Source organism: Equus caballus, chromosome 23, assembly GCF_041296265.1.
Source record: "Equus caballus isolate H_3958 breed thoroughbred chromosome 23, TB-T2T, whole genome shotgun sequence".
NCBI lineage: Eukaryota > Metazoa > Chordata > Mammalia > Perissodactyla > Equidae > Equus > Equus caballus.
In genome coordinates, this window is record NC_091706.1 from 37,667,370 (window position 1) to 37,688,029 (window position 20,660).

The 20,660-nt window shown below is 39.5% G+C and overlaps 1 protein-coding gene across 6 annotated transcripts in view; it reads right to left on the minus strand.

Moving 5' to 3' along the window:
- Positions 1-2,162: 2,162 nt before the first annotated feature.
- The window catches only part of PUM3 (pumilio RNA binding family member 3), a 40,658-nt gene continuing 22,160 nt past the window's right edge, over positions 2,163-20,660 (minus strand). For 4 of the 6 annotated variants that reach the window (XM_070248882.1, XM_023627278.2, XM_070248883.1 and 1 more), the window contains 6 exons: positions 18,629-18,709; positions 11,025-11,167; positions 10,132-10,354; positions 8,704-8,791; positions 6,242-6,332; positions 2,163-2,454 (listed from right to left, as the gene is read on the minus strand). In XM_070248882.1, the coding sequence (XP_070104983.1) occupies positions 2,322-2,454; positions 6,242-6,332; positions 8,704-8,791; positions 10,132-10,354; positions 11,025-11,167; positions 18,629-18,709 (759 nt within the window). In that variant the 3' untranslated portion in view covers positions 2,163-2,321. Of the gene's footprint in view, positions 2,455-6,241; positions 6,333-8,703; positions 8,792-10,131; positions 10,558-11,024; positions 11,168-18,628; positions 18,710-20,660 lie in introns of all 6 variants that reach the window. The other 2 variants (XR_011431629.1, XR_011431630.1) reach the window with 1 other exon arrangement.

Sequence of the window (20,660 nt, forward strand, 5' to 3'; positions counted from 1 at the left end):
GATTAGTACATACCAGTGCTCTTTTGCACAAGCCACACAACAGAAATGTTTGTATAGTCTTGTGGAGTAACGGATGAGGCTTTAAAAATCTCAGCACTTCTATGACCCCCTTGAGGCATACTGGGTGGGAAACAGTGAATCAGACCAGTCAGGGTACTGGCACCACGGGGAAAAGGGTGGACATCATAACTACATGGCAGCCTCACCATCCTGAAAGAAAAGAGGAAAACGGTGCCTGCTAGAGAAGAGTTTAAGCAATTCTGATGAAAAGTTTTGGAAAAAGAATAGGAATGTAGAAAAGTAGACAAATGAAAATAAATGAGACAATTATTAATTCCAAGAAAAATAAAATAGCATAGGAAATGTAACGACAGTTCACTACTTAATTCAGTATTTAACAATTTATGTTGGCATAAACATGCAAACCCTGAACACTGATTTATCGAAAATCATGCAATTCTATTGGGGAAGATAGAAAAGAAATGGGGGAACAGTGGTGGTGAAAAGTCTTAATCTGTATTTTCCCATAATAGGAAGTCAAAAGAAAATGCCTAAAATGGATAGATTTAAAAAAACCCCAAAACCCTAAAAATTATGTATTTAAAAACTTAGCAGAGCTAAAAAGAATTGTAAGTAGGTGCTTCTGGGGAGGGCAAGGCAGGGGTGTGGAGTGCGGCAGGGGTGTGGAGTGCGGCAGGGGAAAAGATTGCTGCTTTCGTTAAAAGTTTCATAGTATTCTAACTTAAAAAACTATGTACGTTATTTTTTTAGTCTCAAAGGTGGAACAAACAGGGTTTCTGCCACTCTCTCTGAATGGAACCAGTAAAACACAAACCACAATGTCCTGGTCAAAAAAAAGCAAGCTCTGATGTTGCCTTTTCCCCATTCCTCGCCTCACCCCATACCCAGTTCCCCCAGCTGTCCCACCTCCACCCTTGACCGCTGGGTGGCGGAGGATGGGGGGAGAATCCACGCCAAAAGAATTGTAGGAATTGCTCTTCTGCTCCTTCGCAGGGTTCAGTGTGCCCAGCAGGAGAGAGGGCAGCAGGTGGAGTCCTGGTCGCTTCCATGTTGGGAGGAGTCCTGGGACCTGTAGTCTGGTCAGGAAGCAGCAATTCTCCAGCAGGTGTAACTGCACTGACAGACTCAAGTGGGCGTGCTGTTACAGCAGGCTACTTAGAGAGGGCATCAAGCACCAAAAGCAGCCAGGTCTTCCCAGGCAGGGCTACACGTGCCTGACTCATCTACCAATCCTTCCAAGCTTTGTTGCTAAAAGCCAAGCAGTTTTAAAATTCAAACATCCTACCAGCACTTAAATTCAAACTTCTGCACTGTTAACAGATCTGCACATCCTCAAACCCTACAGGCTTCAACTACTTTGGGGACAGTCCCAAGGGAGAAAGTCTCACCATAAGGAGCTATTTACTTGGAAGGCCCCGACCCAAAGATAGATTTTCCCAGGGACCTTGACCTTAACACTGCTACCCATTGTGATCCCCTAATTCATCTAGTGCATGTCCCCCTTGTTACAAGTCTTCACGTACTCAAGTGGCTTTCAAGCAAAATTTAGCATGGAACCAACCCATAAGGCAGCTAGAGGCATGCCCCTGCCCTGTACCCATCAAGGCCCTGAGGCTTCCTGAAGTTCAGTCCAAAACCAGTAACTTCTACACCTCACTGCTGCCACCAGACTCCCTTTGCCTTTTCTCCACATCCTGCCTTCCTTTGACATCCTCTCAAGTCCTACCTCCTTCATGAAGCCTTCTCAGACTATTGCTCACTGAAGATGTCTTCTCCCCTGAGTCAACTCAGGTAACTACTTTAGGGATTAATAATTATTATTTTTTGTGAGGAAGACTGGCCCTGAGCTAACGTCTGTGCCCATCTTCCTCTATTTTGTATGTGGGACGCTGCCACAGCATGGCTTGAGCGGTGTGTAGGTCCACGCCTGGGATCCAAACCTGTGAACCCCAGGCTGCCAAAGTGGAGCACACAAACTTAACCTCTATACCACCAGGCTGGCCTTCAAGCAACAGCTTTAAATATATGTGGCTGGTCCCACTGCATACAACTGTTAAACCTTTTACATTACTGCCTCACACTGCAATTTACTTACACTCAATATGATAGAGGAGATGGCAGGGATTAAAAGAAAAAGACCATTTTTAGAAACCATTTTATAAATAGATTCTCATACAAAGAAGAAACACATCTACAGAGCATCCAATTGCAGTAACGTGGACCCTAGCCCTTCTTTTCTGCACTAGGAAAACAGAACAGAACAGGGAAAACGATTCCATCTCGCTCTTAACTGCTTCCACTTATGTAGTCAGTTTTTCCAGTAGAGTTTCTATTCCTTTGCTGGTGCTTTTGTGTTTTTCCAGTGCGGGAATCAGGCTTTTCAGTCCAGCTTTGACTTTGTCTGCAACTTCTTGATCAGAACTCTGGAGAAGGCTGAAGAGAGAAGACAAAAATTAAGAAACAAAAAATTAAATTTTGTAAAAATCCCTAAATCATCTGCAAATACTATCCGCATTCACAATATAAAAATTGACTTGTGAGACAAGTCTTATAATTCTTTTTTATCCATCAGATGAATGATGGAGGCTAGTAGCCTATATTCTAAAACCACATAAATAAAAAAGGTTTTATAATGTTCCTGGTGGAATCACTCAAGCAAACACAGGAGCAACTCTGTTCCATGTAGAATTGGTCCTAGCTTCACTCTGCTCATCTTACGACTGACACACTGCCCTAACATTATTTACTACACGTATTCCACCCTTCCTTACCCACCTAGGTAAACTCGAGAGCAGAGACCCTGTGTTTTCTTTCTTTACTTCATGGCACCACACGTACAGAGCAGATGGCCAAGAAATGCCTAGTGAGTGACTGAGTTAACACGAGTGAGTAGGGGCACCCAGAGGAAAGGTGGAGGCATGAAATCTAAGCTGTGAAGGGCCTTCCTTCTCACTGAACGCTGGAGCTAAAACATTTAGTCAAAGGATGAAGGCTAAAACATTTAGTCAAAGGAAGAAGAGCCTTAACTTGGAGCGTTTTAACTGCCTAGATTTAAAACCTGCCTCTGCCACTCAGTAACTATACTACCAAGAACATGCTATCTAAATTCTCACAGATTCAATTTCCTGACCTGTAGAATGGGATCAAAACAGAATTCCACCTTCTACCAAACAGGGTTGTTTTTTGAGGCTCAAATGATCTTGTATCTAAAGCACCTAGCCAGACCCTGACACTTAGTAGGCACTTAATAAATGTGAGCCACTAAACAAAACATCAGCTCTACTTTCTGAAACCTTGCTGGAGTGCTTTATCCCCAAAGATGACTGGAGCCCTGGAGGCTGGTACAAAGAAGGCCCCTTTCTCTTTAAAAAGGGGCTGGGACACAGGCACTTGACCACAGAACACCAGGGCTGAATTTCCTGGTCTCCCCACTTCTTCACAACCACATTTAAATGTTGACCTCTGAAACACATCCTAGAAAGAAGTCAGTTGGCATTTTTGAAAGTCCCTGGTCCCAGTAACTTCCATCACGTCAATAAAGAGGAGGGTAAGTTAGCAGCACCAAGCAGCATTCCACTATTTGCAGGAGACAAGCAACGAGTAGAGCTTGCCACCTGCAAAGGTGAAAAAGTTGAGAAGTAAAGTGCCCTTTTAACAGATTTGTGACTCACCAGGTGTTTTTATTTTATATACCTTGGTTAAGCACACAGTCACATAACACATAATAGTAATAAGTTAATATTGAACACACATATCAGACATAAAGCCAAGCATTTTATACACACCATCTCATTTAGTTTTATAACATCCTAGGATTGTTATTAATCTAATTTTACAACCAAAAATATTAAGACCCAGAAAAGCTGAATAATTTACCCAAGGCTACACAGCGTGCTGGGTCTGGAACCCAGGCACTCTGTCTAGAGCCCATGTTTTTAAATGCCAGGGAATTCTCCTTCCCTCAGTTATTTTTCAGACTGCATACAAGGCTGATTTTCTTTTTTCGCCTAGAATGCTTTTTCACTTAGTGTAAAAAAGGTTTAGCAAAAAAAAAAAAAAAGAGAGAGAAAAAAAGTTGCAGAAGTTTTAAGTAAAACATAAACAAGCAGAGAATTTTACCAAACAAGTTAAGCACATGACAATATTCTAAAACCAAACAAAAACAATTATTGTATTAACCAATTACTAGGGTATCTATAGTTCAACCTCCTTCAGAACCTCAAATAGTGTATGTGCTCCTGTTCTAATTCTAAGTACTGTTCCATAATAAACCTATGGTATCCTTCTTATGTTTGAAATCCACCCAGGGGAGCTCTGATTGATGAGCAATCTTTATAAATTAATTTCATGGCAGCACTGAAATTTTTAGTTAATTGAGTGTAACATTACAAAAGAATGTGGCAAGTAGGTATTTAATACTCCAAATGCCTGGTAAAAAAACTCTATCAAAAAAGTTCATGTTTCAGCTAATGGATTCTGGCTGTTCAACATCAACTGGAAAATTAACTAATTTTAATGAGAAGTGAACAAAATGATCTGTATCACCCATATATTTGGAGATACTGACACACCTGAAGAAACGAATGCTCCATATGGAGTGTGTGTGTTTGTGAGCACATATTATATAATGAAGAAACACTTATCACATTTACAAAGAGTACAGATCAAATTGCATAGCATGTTACACGTGAGTATACTGTGGGAAATTCAAACTAAGATTAATATCTGTTCTTCCAAACCTCAGCAACACAGCAACGGAAAAAAATCAACAGTGAATGCCTCAAAACAACAAGCAAATCTATTTTAAAATGAATGTTGTTAATAAAAGACAACTTCTATTCTGAGAATAGAATGCATGGAAATTTCAATGACCTGTAAATTATAAATGCAACATAACTATGTCCAGCGAACAACACACAAATTGAGCATACGCCTCAAAATTCACAAATCATCAGTTTTCTATCATTTTAATTAGAAATAAGTGAATAGCATGCAGACTTCAGTAGCAAATGCTTCCAGAATCCTTTTAGAATAGTTGGAAAATACTGCAACAAAATTACATGTAAAGTCAGTCATGACTGAAAAAACAACTTTGTCACAGTTTTCATAGGGACAAGACTAATTCATTAAAAAGAACACAACTATTTTTTTTTTGTAGAAGATTAGCCCTGAGCTAACATCTGCTGCCAATCCTCCTCTTTTTGCTGAGGAAGACTGGCCCTGAGCTAACATCTGTGCCCATCTTCGTCTATTGTATATGTGGGAAGCCTACCACAGCATGGCTTGCCAAGTGGTGCCATGTCCACACCCAGGACCCGAACCAGCGAACCCTGGGCTGCCAAGGCGGAACATGCACACTTAACCGCTGCGCCACTGGGCCGGCCCTACAATTACACTTTTGGCCAAAACCATAAACATGATGAAACAATCACATGATACAAATACTGTATGATCTGTCTTATATGTGGAATCTGAAAAAAAATAATTAACTTAAATTTAAAAGAGCAAGGGAAAAAATAAAACAAAATAAGAAAATGATATGCCCTCTTCCACATTTGTCTCTTAGGATGGTGCAAATGGGTTGCGACAGGCTTACAGGAATGAGGACCAGATGAGGAGTCATGATATTAGCTGAACTATTGACTTACTATTTAATAATGCGTATTTTTAGCCAAAAAATGCTATATGCCAATAGGTAAACTAGTTGCTATGGATTTCTTTGGGATTTATAATTAATCATGGTGAAAATAATGCTACAGAAAACATAATACACTTGCAAATTCTACAAATTATGTAATTTACAATGATTGGGTGTGAGGGGCTCTATAATCTGGAGAGAAAACCAGGAGGTAGTGAAAGAGATCCCTACAAATTAATCAGATGTAAATGGCTTTCTTGAGAGGAAAAAAAAAAAGGATTACAATCACATTTTGGTCAAAACCATAAATGTGGTCAAACAATCAAACGGCACCTGTGGATCTCCTGATTTTATGATCCAGGACATCCAAAGGAGGGCAGATGAACTGAAATGACTGATGCAAGAGGTACATTTGCCTTCTAACATTTGGTATACCTGTCCAGACCACGAGCGACTGAGAGTAACAGTGGACTAGCGGAAATAAATATAGAACCAAAACATAAATGTGAAGGAAGCGTCTTCTGCATGAACAGGCATTCAGGATGAGGACACTGCACAGAGAAAGACACACCTTATACCTACCTAGAAAGAATAATGGCACCTCGATTTACACTAGCCCAGGACTTCAGGTTCTTCATACCAACATGCTCTACAAGCGTTTTTGCAAAACAACCTGCAAAATATACTGAAACTTAGTGAATACCACATAGCAAGATTTAAACTCCCAATCTCCTTTTCTACTGCCCTTAGATCTGCAAATATGTTTTAATATAAAAGCTAATAAGAAGAGGTCTCACCTAATATCTCTTAACACTAAAAATTCCAGCTCAGGCTTATATAATGTGTTTTTAATACAGCCATTTCTTTCAACTCTGATCCAAATCCTAAGCTATGTTTAGCAGTAATTACTCAAGAGAAACAATGAATTCTTATAAAACACTCACTTGGTCATGTTTGCATTTCTTTGTACTATTTAATGATTTAACCCTGACCTGAAAGGTATTCAGGAAGTAAATGTTTGACAGCAGCACCTCGTGTTTGGCTGGAATCATGTTTTCCCTCACGGAAAATGCTCACTCAGAAAGTGCCATGAACACAGCTAGTGGTCAAATGACTGTTCTGGCTGACACCTGGTAGTTTCTCTGTACAGAGCTAGACATTCTCCCGTCAAAAATACCATTCATCTTTTGTTATTATAGTACATCTGATTCCTAAGGTCTTGGTATATTATCTTATTCACTGTGCCATCTAAGTGTAACCAATTCTTGGACAAAAGAGAAATTCTGATGGCTAGGACTTAGTGCAGATGGAGGTAGGGACAGTCTATCTTGAAGGCAAACATCTTGGGTAGGTAGCATGTATAAGTCACTCAAAGATATCCAAATGTAAGGACCCTTGAAAAGCAAAGAGGCCTATGGCTATTTAGCTTTTCATGGCACATGCTAAGGAGGGACAGAGAGCAACTAGTGAGACAGATGGTGTTTTCCAAAGGTGACCACAACACTATTTTCTGCCCTCTGTGTTCTTCTAGAATATTGCCCCTACGTCCCCTCCACCAGAGGCAGGATCAATGTCTTCTTTTGAATTTGGGTGGGGCTTTGTTACTGACTTAACCAAGAGAGTACAGTAAAAGTGTAGTTAAATATAACTTCTGAGGCGAAATCGTGAAACTACCACGCACCTGCTTTGTTCTCTTAAAACCTGACCACCATGTTCTGAGGAAGTCCAAGCAGCCTAGGGAGAGGAACTGAGGCTGCTTGCCTCAGCCATTGCCACCATTGTGAAAGTGGATGCTCCAAGCCCAAGCTGAGCAGCCCTTGATGACTGAGTAGAGCACAAACAAGCTCCACCAAACCCTGATCAAATGATTGTTGTTTCAAAAACTACTAAGTTTTGAGGTGGCTTGTTACACAGCAATAGATAACCTAGACAGCTAGCCACACTCATTTGGTACTATGTGAATATGACAAATGCAGGAGGCCCAAATGGGCATGTGTTAGGGCTGTCAGTACAATTTAATTAAGAAGAAAAGTCACTAGAAAATTGTTTGTATTTTAAAAGTAAGCCAGACAACTTTTCTGACATAAACTCAGCTCAACTGTGCACCAACTTCTTAATAACAAAAAAGATGATTCAATAGATTATTTTTTCTTTAAAATTTATTATAAGTTTTCTTTTACAAAAAATTTACAGTAAACATAGCTCCCAGACTCTATTCACAGAGGAAGAGTGAGAAGTGACAGCTCTACTGCTATAGTGATTGCCTCACTAGCCATTAGAACTGCGACTTGCCTCGAGACATAAATTCACGATCTGTCACTTTTTTCAGACGCAGTAATGGAAAGCCCAAACTGCTTTAACTCAGTGGGGGGAAAATCTCTTTAGCGGCTAAAATACCAGACGGAGTTCGAGTTTAGCAAGAGAAAGTCTGGTCAAAGACAGGACTGAGTGGGGAATGGTATGCAACTTTTCAACTACGTAAAAGATGCTGTCCTCCTCTTGTGAGCTGAATTTCTACAGAGAAGCTATAAGGTTTATAAAAAACCAGGAAGTGCCAAGGACTGGCCTGCTCCTTGGTCACATGTATTTCACTGACAAATAGGCAACAGTTCAAAATTCTCTGATGTGGATAATTTTCTTCTGCTTATCCTTGCCTCAAAACTAAAGATAAATATCATGCTTTTCAACTGGGGCAATGATACTCACAAATGGGTCCCCCCTCTACTCTGCTCTCAACATCCTCAAGGAACAGAATGGCACTTTAGGGCAATGGCCAAGCCCAGTTAGAAGTCTGAAGCAGCAGAAGAGGGAGAAGAATGACAGAGGGCGGGACAGAGAACGAAAATTAAAGCATTATAGGACACATTTCCAGCACTCACTAAAGCATTATTTGCAAACACTAAATCATTTCTTATTCACAGGCATCATTTCTAAACACTCAACAAATTTTCATTTGAACTTAGATGGTCGGCATAAAGTTCAGGGATGCCAGGAATTACTGAAATTCCACATAACACAAGAAAAGGTCAAGTTTCACAGCCTACCTTCTCTTCCATTTTCTTTCATCTTTTTATCTTGCTCTATTAACCACTTCAGAACTAGATGTCCTGCAGGATGTTCTGCAACGTGAAGCTGTAAGGGGTCAAGAAGATGTTAATTTAAAAAGCTGTTTTCATCCATGCCGTGGCCTACAATCCATTCTGTATTACCACATACAAATAAGCCAAGTTGAAAGTTCTACACGGCTTAAGAGAAGAACCATTACACCTGGAGGGACCAGAGAGCTATTCCAATCCCCAGAGTGAAAAAAAGATAATTACTCAAGATAGCCACTGAAAAGCAGTTCAGACTCCCCAGTTAGAACAGAACCACCACAGTGTCCATCTTAAGGTCATGCTAACCACTTTTCAGAGGGCAATATGCACTTCTGAAGTACAAATAAACTTATGGGACAGAACACTACAGCAGAAACATTAAAACCTAAGGCTGAACGCTGTTTAAGGAGCTGATGAAGGCCCTGCGTGAACTGGCTCCCACCTTCCCCTTCTCTCTGCTCACTGATTTCCAGCCCCCTGGGCCTTCTACTCTTAAATCCGCTGAACTCCTTCCTTCCTTCAGGCTGCTGCACGTGCTCTTCCCTCTACCTAGAATCTTCTTTCTACCATTCTTCACTGAGCTACCAATCCTCTGGGTCTCAGGTTAGCTCTCACTGCCTCAGGGAGGGCTTCCTGGAATAGGCTGCTTCCCATTCTTACACAATCTCAGAGAACCCGTAGTTTTCCTTCACAGCATTTATCTCAATACTGAATTAAATAATTATTTGTGTGTATATTTATTTAAATACTGGGTTCCCCAAAATGGTACGCTTTGGCGGGGTGGGGGGAAAGTGTTGACCACTGCCTAGCATATATATCAAGGGCATGAATCAATGAACTTAAGATACAAGGCAGAATAACATGAGGCCCAAATAATATAGGCAGGAGCTATCAGAAAGAGCAGACTTTTTAATGAGAAGGAATTACTAAAGACTTCATGGAGGAGGGTTCTGGGGACCCTGAAGGATGAGAAAGGCTTTCAACAGGGAGAGCACAGGAAAATGAAACATGGGCAGCACTGGAGGCTGAGGGAAGTACACACAAATGCAGAGGGATGAAAAGTCCACAGCAAATTCAAAACAGAATTAAGAGCATAGAATATGCTGGAAAGGCAGCCTGAGGCCAGTCACGGACAACAGAGTGCCACATTAAGAGGATTTTGGTTTCACTCTGTAGGTAATATGGAGTCACCACAAGTTTCTGGGAAAGACTGTGTTGTAACGGCACTGTGTTTTGAATTCAAAATTTCCAAATGTACTGCTGGTATGAGGTGAGTTGAGATAATTATCATTAAAATTCTCTTCATAGCAATGTTCTCAGTGACTGGAGTTTTTGCAGCCACCGCAGCTTTCCCGCCTCATATAAATAGCACATTACCTCTCCATCTTTGCCACCTGGATGCAGCTCTGCTGCTGCCAAACTGGCAATGGCATCCATGGCAGGCTGAACGTCTCCAATGGCAGCTCCCAGAATGTCAGACACCAACACACAGGCAGACTTATCTAGCACCACTTCTTGGGCGTGTCCCTGCAGGTAGCTTAACAAAGCTGGAGAAATGGATTCTAAGAGCTCTCGTCGGCGGATCGCGGTATCTTTCTTACTGTTGGAATGTTGAATGAAGTATCAAGGTAAGATAAATGGCAAAGAAAACACAGCGATTTCATTCTCACAAAAACCTCAAAGGGCTTATAACAGTCTGTGTCACGCTCTATTGTCTCTTTCCGTTGTATGTGTAGATGAGCCATCGATTTGAGGGTGGGATATCTGTCCTTCGTCTTTGTGTCCCCAGGATCTGAATAGCGCCTGGCACAGAACAGCACCCAATAAATAAAGCCTGTCTTATACAATACAAAAAAGCCCCACACCAATCCAAAAACGGAACTACAATAACAAAATATCTTCCAAGACAATACATGTTTAGACTATTTTTTGGATTCTACTCTCTAAGGTACTTAATTATGTGGTACCAATAGTTTTAAACATAAAGCAAAAACAAAAACAAACCACACACTTGAGTGCCTACTATGTGCCAGGTACTCAGAGGCATTCTTCGGGCAGGACACTTTATTTCCTTTTCAAGATAAAAGCTTTAAGAATCTGCCAAAACTACAGGCTTAAAAATGGAATTCACTTTTTGAGTTTTAAAAAGGGAAGGAGCAGGAGAGAAGGAATGCATGCGTGAGCAGACATCTGGAAGCATGTGCTACTCAAAACTGACAAACAACCAGAGCTGAGGAATAAAGGGCTCAAGCCATTCTATTTGTTCTGACCTGTGTGCGTTTCCATCTCCTTTCTGCAGTACTTCAATGATTTCTCGTACCGTATGTGCAGGATCTCTGGGGCTTAGTAAATACAATAAAACCTTCCTTCCATATTTGTCATTTATTATGTTAGGCAACGAACTGATAATTTCCTGTAAAATTATAGAAACAAAAATGAATCTATATGTTTAAAATAAAGTACACTCGGAATCTGAACGGTAAAGAAGGATACATACTTAACTGTTTTCCCCAAAGTATTTAACAGAAAACGTGGAGCCAATTCTGAAATCGTCTCATTAAAGCACAAAGAGATTTACAACACTCAGAACACAGAATCGATTCTCCACTGTGACTATCATTACTGAACAATCCATTTATATAACTGACCAAGCTCAAGGACTTGACAATGTTTAAAGGAGTTATGGTCATTCACTATAATCAGTATTTCTTAGGCCACTATTACTAGGGACATGGCTTGCTAGGGTCAGTGAGTAGACAGGGTTAACTTGCAGCTGCACTTAAATGTAGCATCAGCATTGATGAAGAACGTTCTTATTAGAATTTCCCCACTGAGATGTATGTGAAGGGAGATAAAGAAACTCTGTAAAATAGAACAAGTGAATAAAGCTTTTAAAGTTAGGTTGCTTATTCATGGCAAATGAAGGCTGTTTAAGTATCGCACTGAAAACAAAAGGGGGAGGGGAGAAACACATGCAGAGACTCCAAGGAGCAGTTACAAATAATTGCATTCTCTGACATTTCCAATCAACTTACCAAGAACAGTAACCTCCTTTTCTAGTTGCCTGAATTTAAGTAACAAAGGCAATGTCATCCCCACATCAACTAAGCTCCCGTGTAAATTTGCTGATGTCTTCAGACAGAAAAGTCACTGCTTAAAAATTCCTTTATTCTTAACAGAGAACATGCAACAGAAAAACCATGTTCTTTCCTCCCTCTAACATTCCTTTTTCTTGTTACAAGCCTAATAGATATTCAAAGCCATACGTGTTTGAGCACCAGACATTCTGCAGAACCGGCTGGGGCCACAGCAAGAATTCAATCCAGCTCCCCAGGTTTACAGAAGAGGAACCCACAAAGAGGAGAGGCGACTTGCTGGAGGACGCAGGTGTCAGTGGCAGGGCTCTGACTGGTCTTGGTCCCCTGACCCCACCTGTAGTCTCTTTCAAAGAAATCATACACCCCCTCTTAAGGAAAAGAATTCTCCATGAGAAAATATACTCAGATCCACTCTTCTCTTAAGCACCTATTTATTACAACAAGCTTAGTAATTTTAGTGCAAGGAACCAAGCTAAAAATTAAGCCAGTCATCAACCAGGGGATCACGACGCTGAAATTCGTGACTCCAAGGTAGATGATGGAACCCCAGATTTCACACACCACATTCTCTTTTTAAAATCCAAAGCTTCCCTCATTTTCTGCACAAAAGTAGACTGTGCTTCCTATAATTAATAATAGCAGCTAACACTTATTGAATGCTTCTAGTAACCAGACCCTATGCCGAGAGTGGTACGTCCATCATCTTAAATATTCTTCAAATCATCATGACAGAGGTACTATAGTTACCTTCATTTTACAGATAAGAAGCCCAAGATTCAGAAAGGTAAAGTGACGCATAGTAGAAAAGTAAAGGTCACTAGTCCAGGGTATGACAGAGCCGAGACATGACATGAGTGCCCATTTCCATGATTCTGAACTCCACGGCTCTCCTACTTTTGAGGAAGTTTCAGTTCCATATAAAGACTTCCCCACACGACGTAAAAGTTTTCAGAGAATAGGTGCAATAGATCTAACCATGTCAAAATGAATATAAAGTTCAACCATCCAGGGAAAATTATCTCAAAATTTCAAGAATAAAGGGGAAGATAGAAAAAATGTAGATACCTTATCCTGGGAGTGGGTGCTGTCCTGTAATTTCAAGGTAAACATGCCCTAAAGTGGACTCAATATATGCATTTCTGATAGGGAAGCACTTAGTGGCACACACATGGGCTACCTGTAGTGTGGCTTTTCTTCTCCTTATGGTTTAATCAACTCATAAATGAAGAAAGATGCTTTCATTTGTTGACAGAAGAGAGTGAGAATGATACACAGCTTAGGCCAATTTCTACAATCATTAAAAAACTCCCACAACTCTGCTGGGGTATAAAAACCTTAAAAAAATAGGGGCCAGCCCTGTGGCCAAGAGGTTAAGTTCGCGCACTTTGCTTCGGCAGCCCAGGGTTTCGCTGGTTTGAATCCTGGGCGCAGACAGTGGCACCACTCATCAAGCCACAAGAAGGCGGCATCCCACATGCCACAATGAAAAATACACAACTATGCATCGGGGGCTCTGGGGAGGAAAAAAAAAAAAACCTTAAAAAACCACTCTGGGGTATAATATCTTTGAAACACTTGTTTTTTCAGGAAAAAAAAATGGGGAGAGTACGCAATGAGGAAGTATAAACGGCTGCTATTTATTTTTACTTAAATTTTTTTCTTGGTGTAAGGCGGAAAGGGGGTGGCATGAAGCCAGCACTGTACTCCTCAATAGACTTAACCTTCACTGTGGAGTCTACACTTAAGGATGAGTGGGACACATATGGCTTGGGCAGAAACGGTCTCACCTCCACATGAGAAGCTAGGACTTCCGAGACACGCATAAAATCCATGCACAAATACTACTTAAGGACTAGTTCCCAAATTCATTGAACTTTTACTGTCTTTCAGCTTATAATTAAGGAATTTAGAATCTAAACTTATGTTCACTTAAGGTTTTAAAAGAGTGCAATGTTTACAAAACAATCATATGAAACTAAAAAGTTTACTTAAAATTGTGACATCATCTAGTTCTCTCCCATCTCACCCTTGTTCCAGCTTTCCTACCATCATAAACATTCATCTTGGAAAAAACAAAAGGGAATAGTCTAAGTGCTGTTATATCATGGAGTACTAATTCGTTTCTCTTTAACCTGGGTTACAGAGAAAGAGGAGAGAAATTTCTAGATGATCACCTGGAGAACACTAAGTACAGTAACGTGTAGAAACAGGGAAGAGGCAGCTATGGGAGAGCTGAGTTTGTGCTGAATTCAGTCTCTGGGTTCAAGCTGAGTAGGCTTTGGCAAATCCTTGAACCTCTCTACCCATCAATTCCCTTATCTGTAAAAGGAAATGACACACCTGCCTGACCGGGGGGCCATCACCAGGAAGAAAACAGAAAATTCACACTGAAAACTGCTCTAAAGTAATTATTTTCATATTGAAAACACATCTCTTAACACTAAACCATCTTTAACCAGGGATAGTAAATAAAGCTGGTGGAGTCGTGAGTTTGGCATCCTCAAAAGAGAGAAAACCCCAACAACAAAGGTTCAGTTTTAAAGGTTTTCGACTTAGCTTTCCCTCTTCCAAGAATTAACATGGAGAAAATCACAACAGGCCTATTTGTTGTAATTTCTTCTTCTCATGCTTTACTCTAAAGCAGGCATGTGAACAGAAGAAGTAAAGGGCGGGAAAAACAAAAGATCTCCTTTCTGAAGACATGTTTGGCCACTTCTGACCTCCTTGTGTTGGAAGCCTTGCCAGATTCTTTGGCACTCTTGTTTGGCCAGCCCTCTTTTAAAACAGGAATGTAAAGGTCAAAATAGAGGGTGCACACTGGAAGCAGGGTTGGAGGGCACATGCATTTGCATTGGAAGAAGGAAATGCAAAACGCCACAGACATTACTGAGAACCGAGCCTCCAGTGCACACAACACTATGGTAGGTTGTACACAGGGACAAAAAGAAATACAGACAGGCCTGAACCTGAAATAGCTAAAATCTACCAGAAGAGGAAAGAGAACCTTAATAAAAAGTTAAGAGTAAACATAAGAGATGTAAATAAAAAGTTAATAACGCAACTTTTCATGGCTAATAACGGAAGTGTAGAAGGAAGGTTAGATCATGAGGCAGTGACTGCAGCCTCCTGAGTGTTCTGTTTTAAAAATATGGTGATTTTATCCAAAAGTCTACCTCTTCGGCCACACTCAAAAAATGGGAAGATGTAGTATAAAGCACCTAATTTTGGTTTCTCAAGATGAAAAAGTTCTGGAGATTGGTTGCACAACGATGTGAACATACTTAATACTACTACACTGCACACTTAAAAAATGGTTAAGATTGTAAATTGTATGTTATGTATTTTACCAGAATCAAAAAGAAACAAAATTGGAAGATCCCCCACTATGGAGCTCATATTCCTAGAGACTGGAGGTTCTCCCCGTGGACAGGGCATGCACTCTCTCCTTTCCCACAGCCCAGCCCACCCCGCACCTGGCCTGCCTCACTCATTTACCTGCCTGGTTAACGAACGTTTCAGAGTTTGTGAGCCCTGCGTCAGACCATGATTAACTGCTACAGGAATGGATGGCAAAGACAAATTACAGGGGTTGGGAAGATGGGAAGACCAGGTCTGGCTGGGAGATCAGAGAATGCTATCTGGAGATTGAACTGGAGCTTGGTCTTAAAAAGAGAAAAGGAGGAGTGTTTATCAGGCTATGATTTCAACCTGACATTTCAGGAAATCCAGTTACTATGAACAGAATGCTTAGCAACCCTAAGCTTTCTTAACTATTTTTAAAAGCACTGCATAATGCAATAGGTTTTGTAGTGGCTGGGTGGGAAATACAGACATGTGACTCCATATAAACCTGTGTGCAGCTTACTTAGCAATGCAATGATTCTAAGCAAATGCTTACAGAAACAAGGAGACAAACAAGAATGCTCACAGAATTATTTTGAATATCAAAAAATAAAAATTTTAAAAGGTTTTAAAATTGTAAACAATCTAAATGTCCATCAATAGGAAAATGGAAAAATTAGCTGCAGTATACTCAGAATACTATTTGGCATTGAAAAATGAGTAATTTAGAATAGGGGTAGGCAAACTAAGGCCTAGGAGTCAAATTCAACCTGCAGCCTGTTTTTGTACATTCTATAAGATAAGAATGGTTTTCACATTTAAAGGGCTGTTAAAAAACAAAGAATGGGTGACAGTGATCATAGATGGCCCACAAAGCCTAAAATAATTACAATCTGGCCTCTTATAAAAAACACTTGCTGACCCTGATTGAAGAATCTCACAAATATGATGCCATAAGAAAAGAGGAGTTTGCAGGAGAAACATATAGACGTCATTTATATAGACTTCGTAAACATGCAAAAGAGTACTATATACATCGATATATAGTGAAAGGCTAAGGAAATGCATGGGAATAACAAATACAAAATTCATCACAGTGGGTATGGGGACAATATACAATCAGGGACAGGGACACAAATGGCTTGAACTTTAACTGCATTTGTCAAGTTTTACTTCTTTGTCACATGGTGGGAGGGTGGGTGTTCTTTATTGCTTTGTACCTTTCTGTATATCTTAAAGATAATATATTTTAAAGCATGCATCAATATTTATTCACTCTCAAACAGTAGCTGCCAATGTACTTATTTCCTTTTCAGAACACTGCTGTCAAAGCAGTTGCATCATACCAGCAATTCCAGGGTAAAACTGATCAAATTTTATGTTTATTTTGGAAAGTCAGGTAAGTGGGAGAGTCTGTGTCTATTTTAGAAGGTGAGGCTCAGCTGACCAGGATGTGATTTCAACCTGACATTTCAGGAAGTCTGGTTACCCTGAACAGAATGTTTGGCAACACTAAGCTTTCACGGGTATTTTTAAAAAGCACTGCGTACTGCAACAGGTTTTGTGGTGGATGGGTGGGAAAAATGCAAGAGCAATTAGCATTCCAGAATTTTATCACTAGCTACATAGTTTAATGATACACAGAACCTGTTAAGCGTCTGTCAGCTGGAGTCAAGATATCAGCAAATCAGGCCACTCTGAGGGAAAGCTGCCCTAAGTGTGAGAAAGGCATTAGGAATGTGTGTTAAGTAGTTGTGGGAATCAAACTGATAAGCCCAAGGAATTAAAACTGTTTCAACAGCAACTTTAAGTGGGATAAGTATTTGGAAAAAATTTATTTAGCACACAATTGTGGCAAATCCTGAAGGAAGTTTGGTTTCTCTTGAAATCCATTTGGAACAGTTATGCAAATTTTACTTGTCCAGAAAATATTAAACAAAAGCAGACTTTCAATAGCCCAGCCTGTTTCCATTTTCATTAAACAACTTTATTCATTTAGCCAATCTATGGCCTCACAGCTCTGTCACCAGAATGAAAAACAATCATTATCGATTGGAGTCAAAAGGGTAATAAAGTCACAAGGAACACGTCAAAATACTCAGTTTGTGACATGAAAGTCTTGCCAACTTGTTTCTTCCCACAATCCTATCCCAAAGAAAGTCATCACAATCTTAAAATAGTCAAGGGGAAAGTTGGAAAATGACAGCAAGGGCATGAGAAATTCACACACACTGGGACCTACAGCTGTCATCTAAGAAAGCAAATCTCCTTCCCCTCCACTAGCTGACACATTCTGTCCAATACACCCAGCTCTACCGGTCCACACAGTCTACAGAGAGGGGCCACAGCATCACCACATGCCAATAGGTAAAGTCTCTTTCTGAACATCCATACGCTTCTCCCTGCAGATGGTATGAAAGTAGCTTCTGTCACTAAGATTTCTCCAAGAAGCCTATCCGTGTATCCAACAGAAAGGTTTGTGTAATTTTCAGATGAATAACTTATGTCTACACAGATTATGTGGTTTTTAAAACGTTTCTGAGTTTGGTCACTGCTACCAATGTTGCCATTTCTTATCCCTACTCCTGCAACCTCTATCATATACCTGACACCTCTATCTCTGCACACAGAAATAAAGGAAGGGAAGAGAAGAGAGGACCACAGATTCGGAAGTTGGAAAAAGCGGCAATAATTGCAGAATGAAGGAAATTATTTCAGAAGGCAGTTTTTACTTTGGAGTAGCTTTTCCAAGAGGACAGCTTAGTTTTTCTGAAGGCAAACTTAGGGTTAAATAAACTGCATCCAATTATTACCACTTTATGGTCATTATACCAGGTGAGAAGGAATTGCTGAAATGTAAAGAGGAAGCTAGCATGTTAATTTTAATAGTAATTTTTAATCTTACGCTACAAAAGCTTTCATGAAAGCTCTAAGAAGTATCACAATTGAGTGAGTTTTATCAGTTTTTCTTCTCCAGCTCAGTCTAGGAGAAATGTATTGATAAGCTGGGTAACTGTGCAGAGGTAGTTTCTCCAAAGGGAGGGGGAGAAAGGTCACGGAGAGCCTCTGGCCAGATACGAGTTCCTGGATAACTGAAGAATTACTGTGTAAACCAATTTCTAATCAAATCTAAACACCACATCGCTAAGTTTTCATTTAATATGTCAATTCGTCTAAAAAGCCATGTTTTTGTAATTTAACCAGTTCTACATATTAAAAGCAATATTAATTATTAATATCAAGTTACAAGATTATGGTTTATACAGGAATAAAGCAAACCCCCAAAACAGACTTAATTGAGGCAACTGAATAATGAAGACAATAGTGGCAGAAAGCACACTTCAAAGTCTTTACATAGAGTGTGAAATCAGAGTTACACACTCACAAATGATCTATCAATTTAACTTAAATTTAAGACCACTGGAATTACTTACTGATATGATTATCTGCTTCACAAGCTTAGTATCATCAATACAGTCAAATGCCGCCAGTAAAACCAAATGGGAGTATTGGCCCTGTAAGAAGTGGAAGCCAGGAAAGGTTAAAAAAATGCATAACTTCTCCCTTTTATTCTATACATGGAGTCACTTTATAAAGGTTAACAACTTGACAACTTGTCCAACATAATATAAATAAGATGGATAAAAGCCATTCAAAGGAACTCCCTTTCTTATCAGGACCTAGTTAATTATATTCTAGGTTGATTTAAAAAAATAAAAGACAGAAACAGAAAAGCACATTCTTCAATATCAAATAGCTGAGACTCATTTTTTTTTTAACTAATTGGGATATAACACCTCTCAAAAATAGGTATCCTGTTAATGAATAGCTACTTGAAAATTAAACTAAAAAAAAAAAAAAGTTCAAGTGATAAGTGGAAAAGAAAAACCAAAAAAAAAGAACATAAAAGAACATATACAGGCCAGGCCTGTAGCCGAGTGGTTAAGTTCTCATGCTCCGCTTCCACGGCCCAGCGTTTCGCTGGTTCAAGTCCTGGGTGGGGACATGGCACCACTTGTCAGGCCACGCTGAGGTGGCATCCCACATGCCACAACTAGAAGGACCCACAACTAAAAATATGCAACTATGTACTGGGGGGATTTGGGGAGAAAATGCAGAAAAAAAAACCCATATAAAACTATACACAGAATTCCAATCATGAAAAAGAAAACAAATTCAGGTATAGTTATATATATATACAAAATATACACAAAACATGTACACAGAAAATCCTGGAAGGAAGAATACTGTAATATAAGACATCTCTAGGTTAAAGGATCACAAATGATTTTTCATCTTCTTTTGTATATCATCCAATTTCTTTAAAATAATCCCATATAATTAGAATAGAAATACTAGAAAAATAAACTAGAAGAACATACTTATATACTGAATATGAGAATAAGATAAAAATAACTGCTTTAAAAAAGTATTACACCATGAGATCATACAAATATATATTATAACTTTCACAATAGCCATCTCTGGAAGTAACAGAATTATTTCCATGATGCTGATATTGTTCCAAAAAGTTAAAGAACTTCTATTTTAAATTTAAAAAAAAAAAAAGTGCTTTCAGAGCTTGTGGCATATTCTTTTTGCATCCTAGATAATGATGTAAATCTCTTTTTGAGGGGAATTTAACTTTTGATGACACTCATTCACAGCCAGGCTGATGAATTTGGCAGGTAATAATGTTTCAATTAGAAACAAACTGGAGAAAACAACAAAGGTCTAACATCTTTGCTATATAAAGACCAACACTCTACTAAAAGTGAGCTAAGAACGTGAAGAGTCAGTTCACAGAAATAGAGAAGTACAAACGGCTTTAAGCACATGAAATAATGCTCATTAAGGACAATAATTAAAACAATGAAATACCACTTTCCACCTATCCTACAGGCAAAAGTGAAAACCCTTGATAATATACAAATTTGGCAAAGATTTGGGGAAAAGCAGGCACACTTTTATGTTGCTGGTGAGAATGTAAAGTGGTTCAACTTCTCTGAAGGGCAACTGACAACATCTATAAAAATGTAAAATGCATGCACCTTCTGATCCAGCCATTCTAATTCTAGAGATTTATCTTACAGACATGTTTCGACATAGGCACAAAGGACATGAACTGGAGTACCATTTGAAATAACAAAAAACTAGAAACTACCAAGTGTCCAATAGCAGGGACTGGTTAAATGCCTTATGGAAGTCATATAATGAAACACTATGAAGTCATTAAAGAGAGTGAGGGAGACAGATGTGCACATGTTGAGATAAAATGACCCTGAGATGGACTAAGTGAAGGAAACAAAGGAGAGAACACTGCACATATAGTACACAACTGCTTTCTGATCTTTAAGTCCCACACACAGAAGCATGCCCACGCACAAAATATCTCTGGGTAAATATGAAAGAAGTTGGAATAGAATTTAAGTAAGAAATAGACAATTTTACAATTATAGTTGGAGA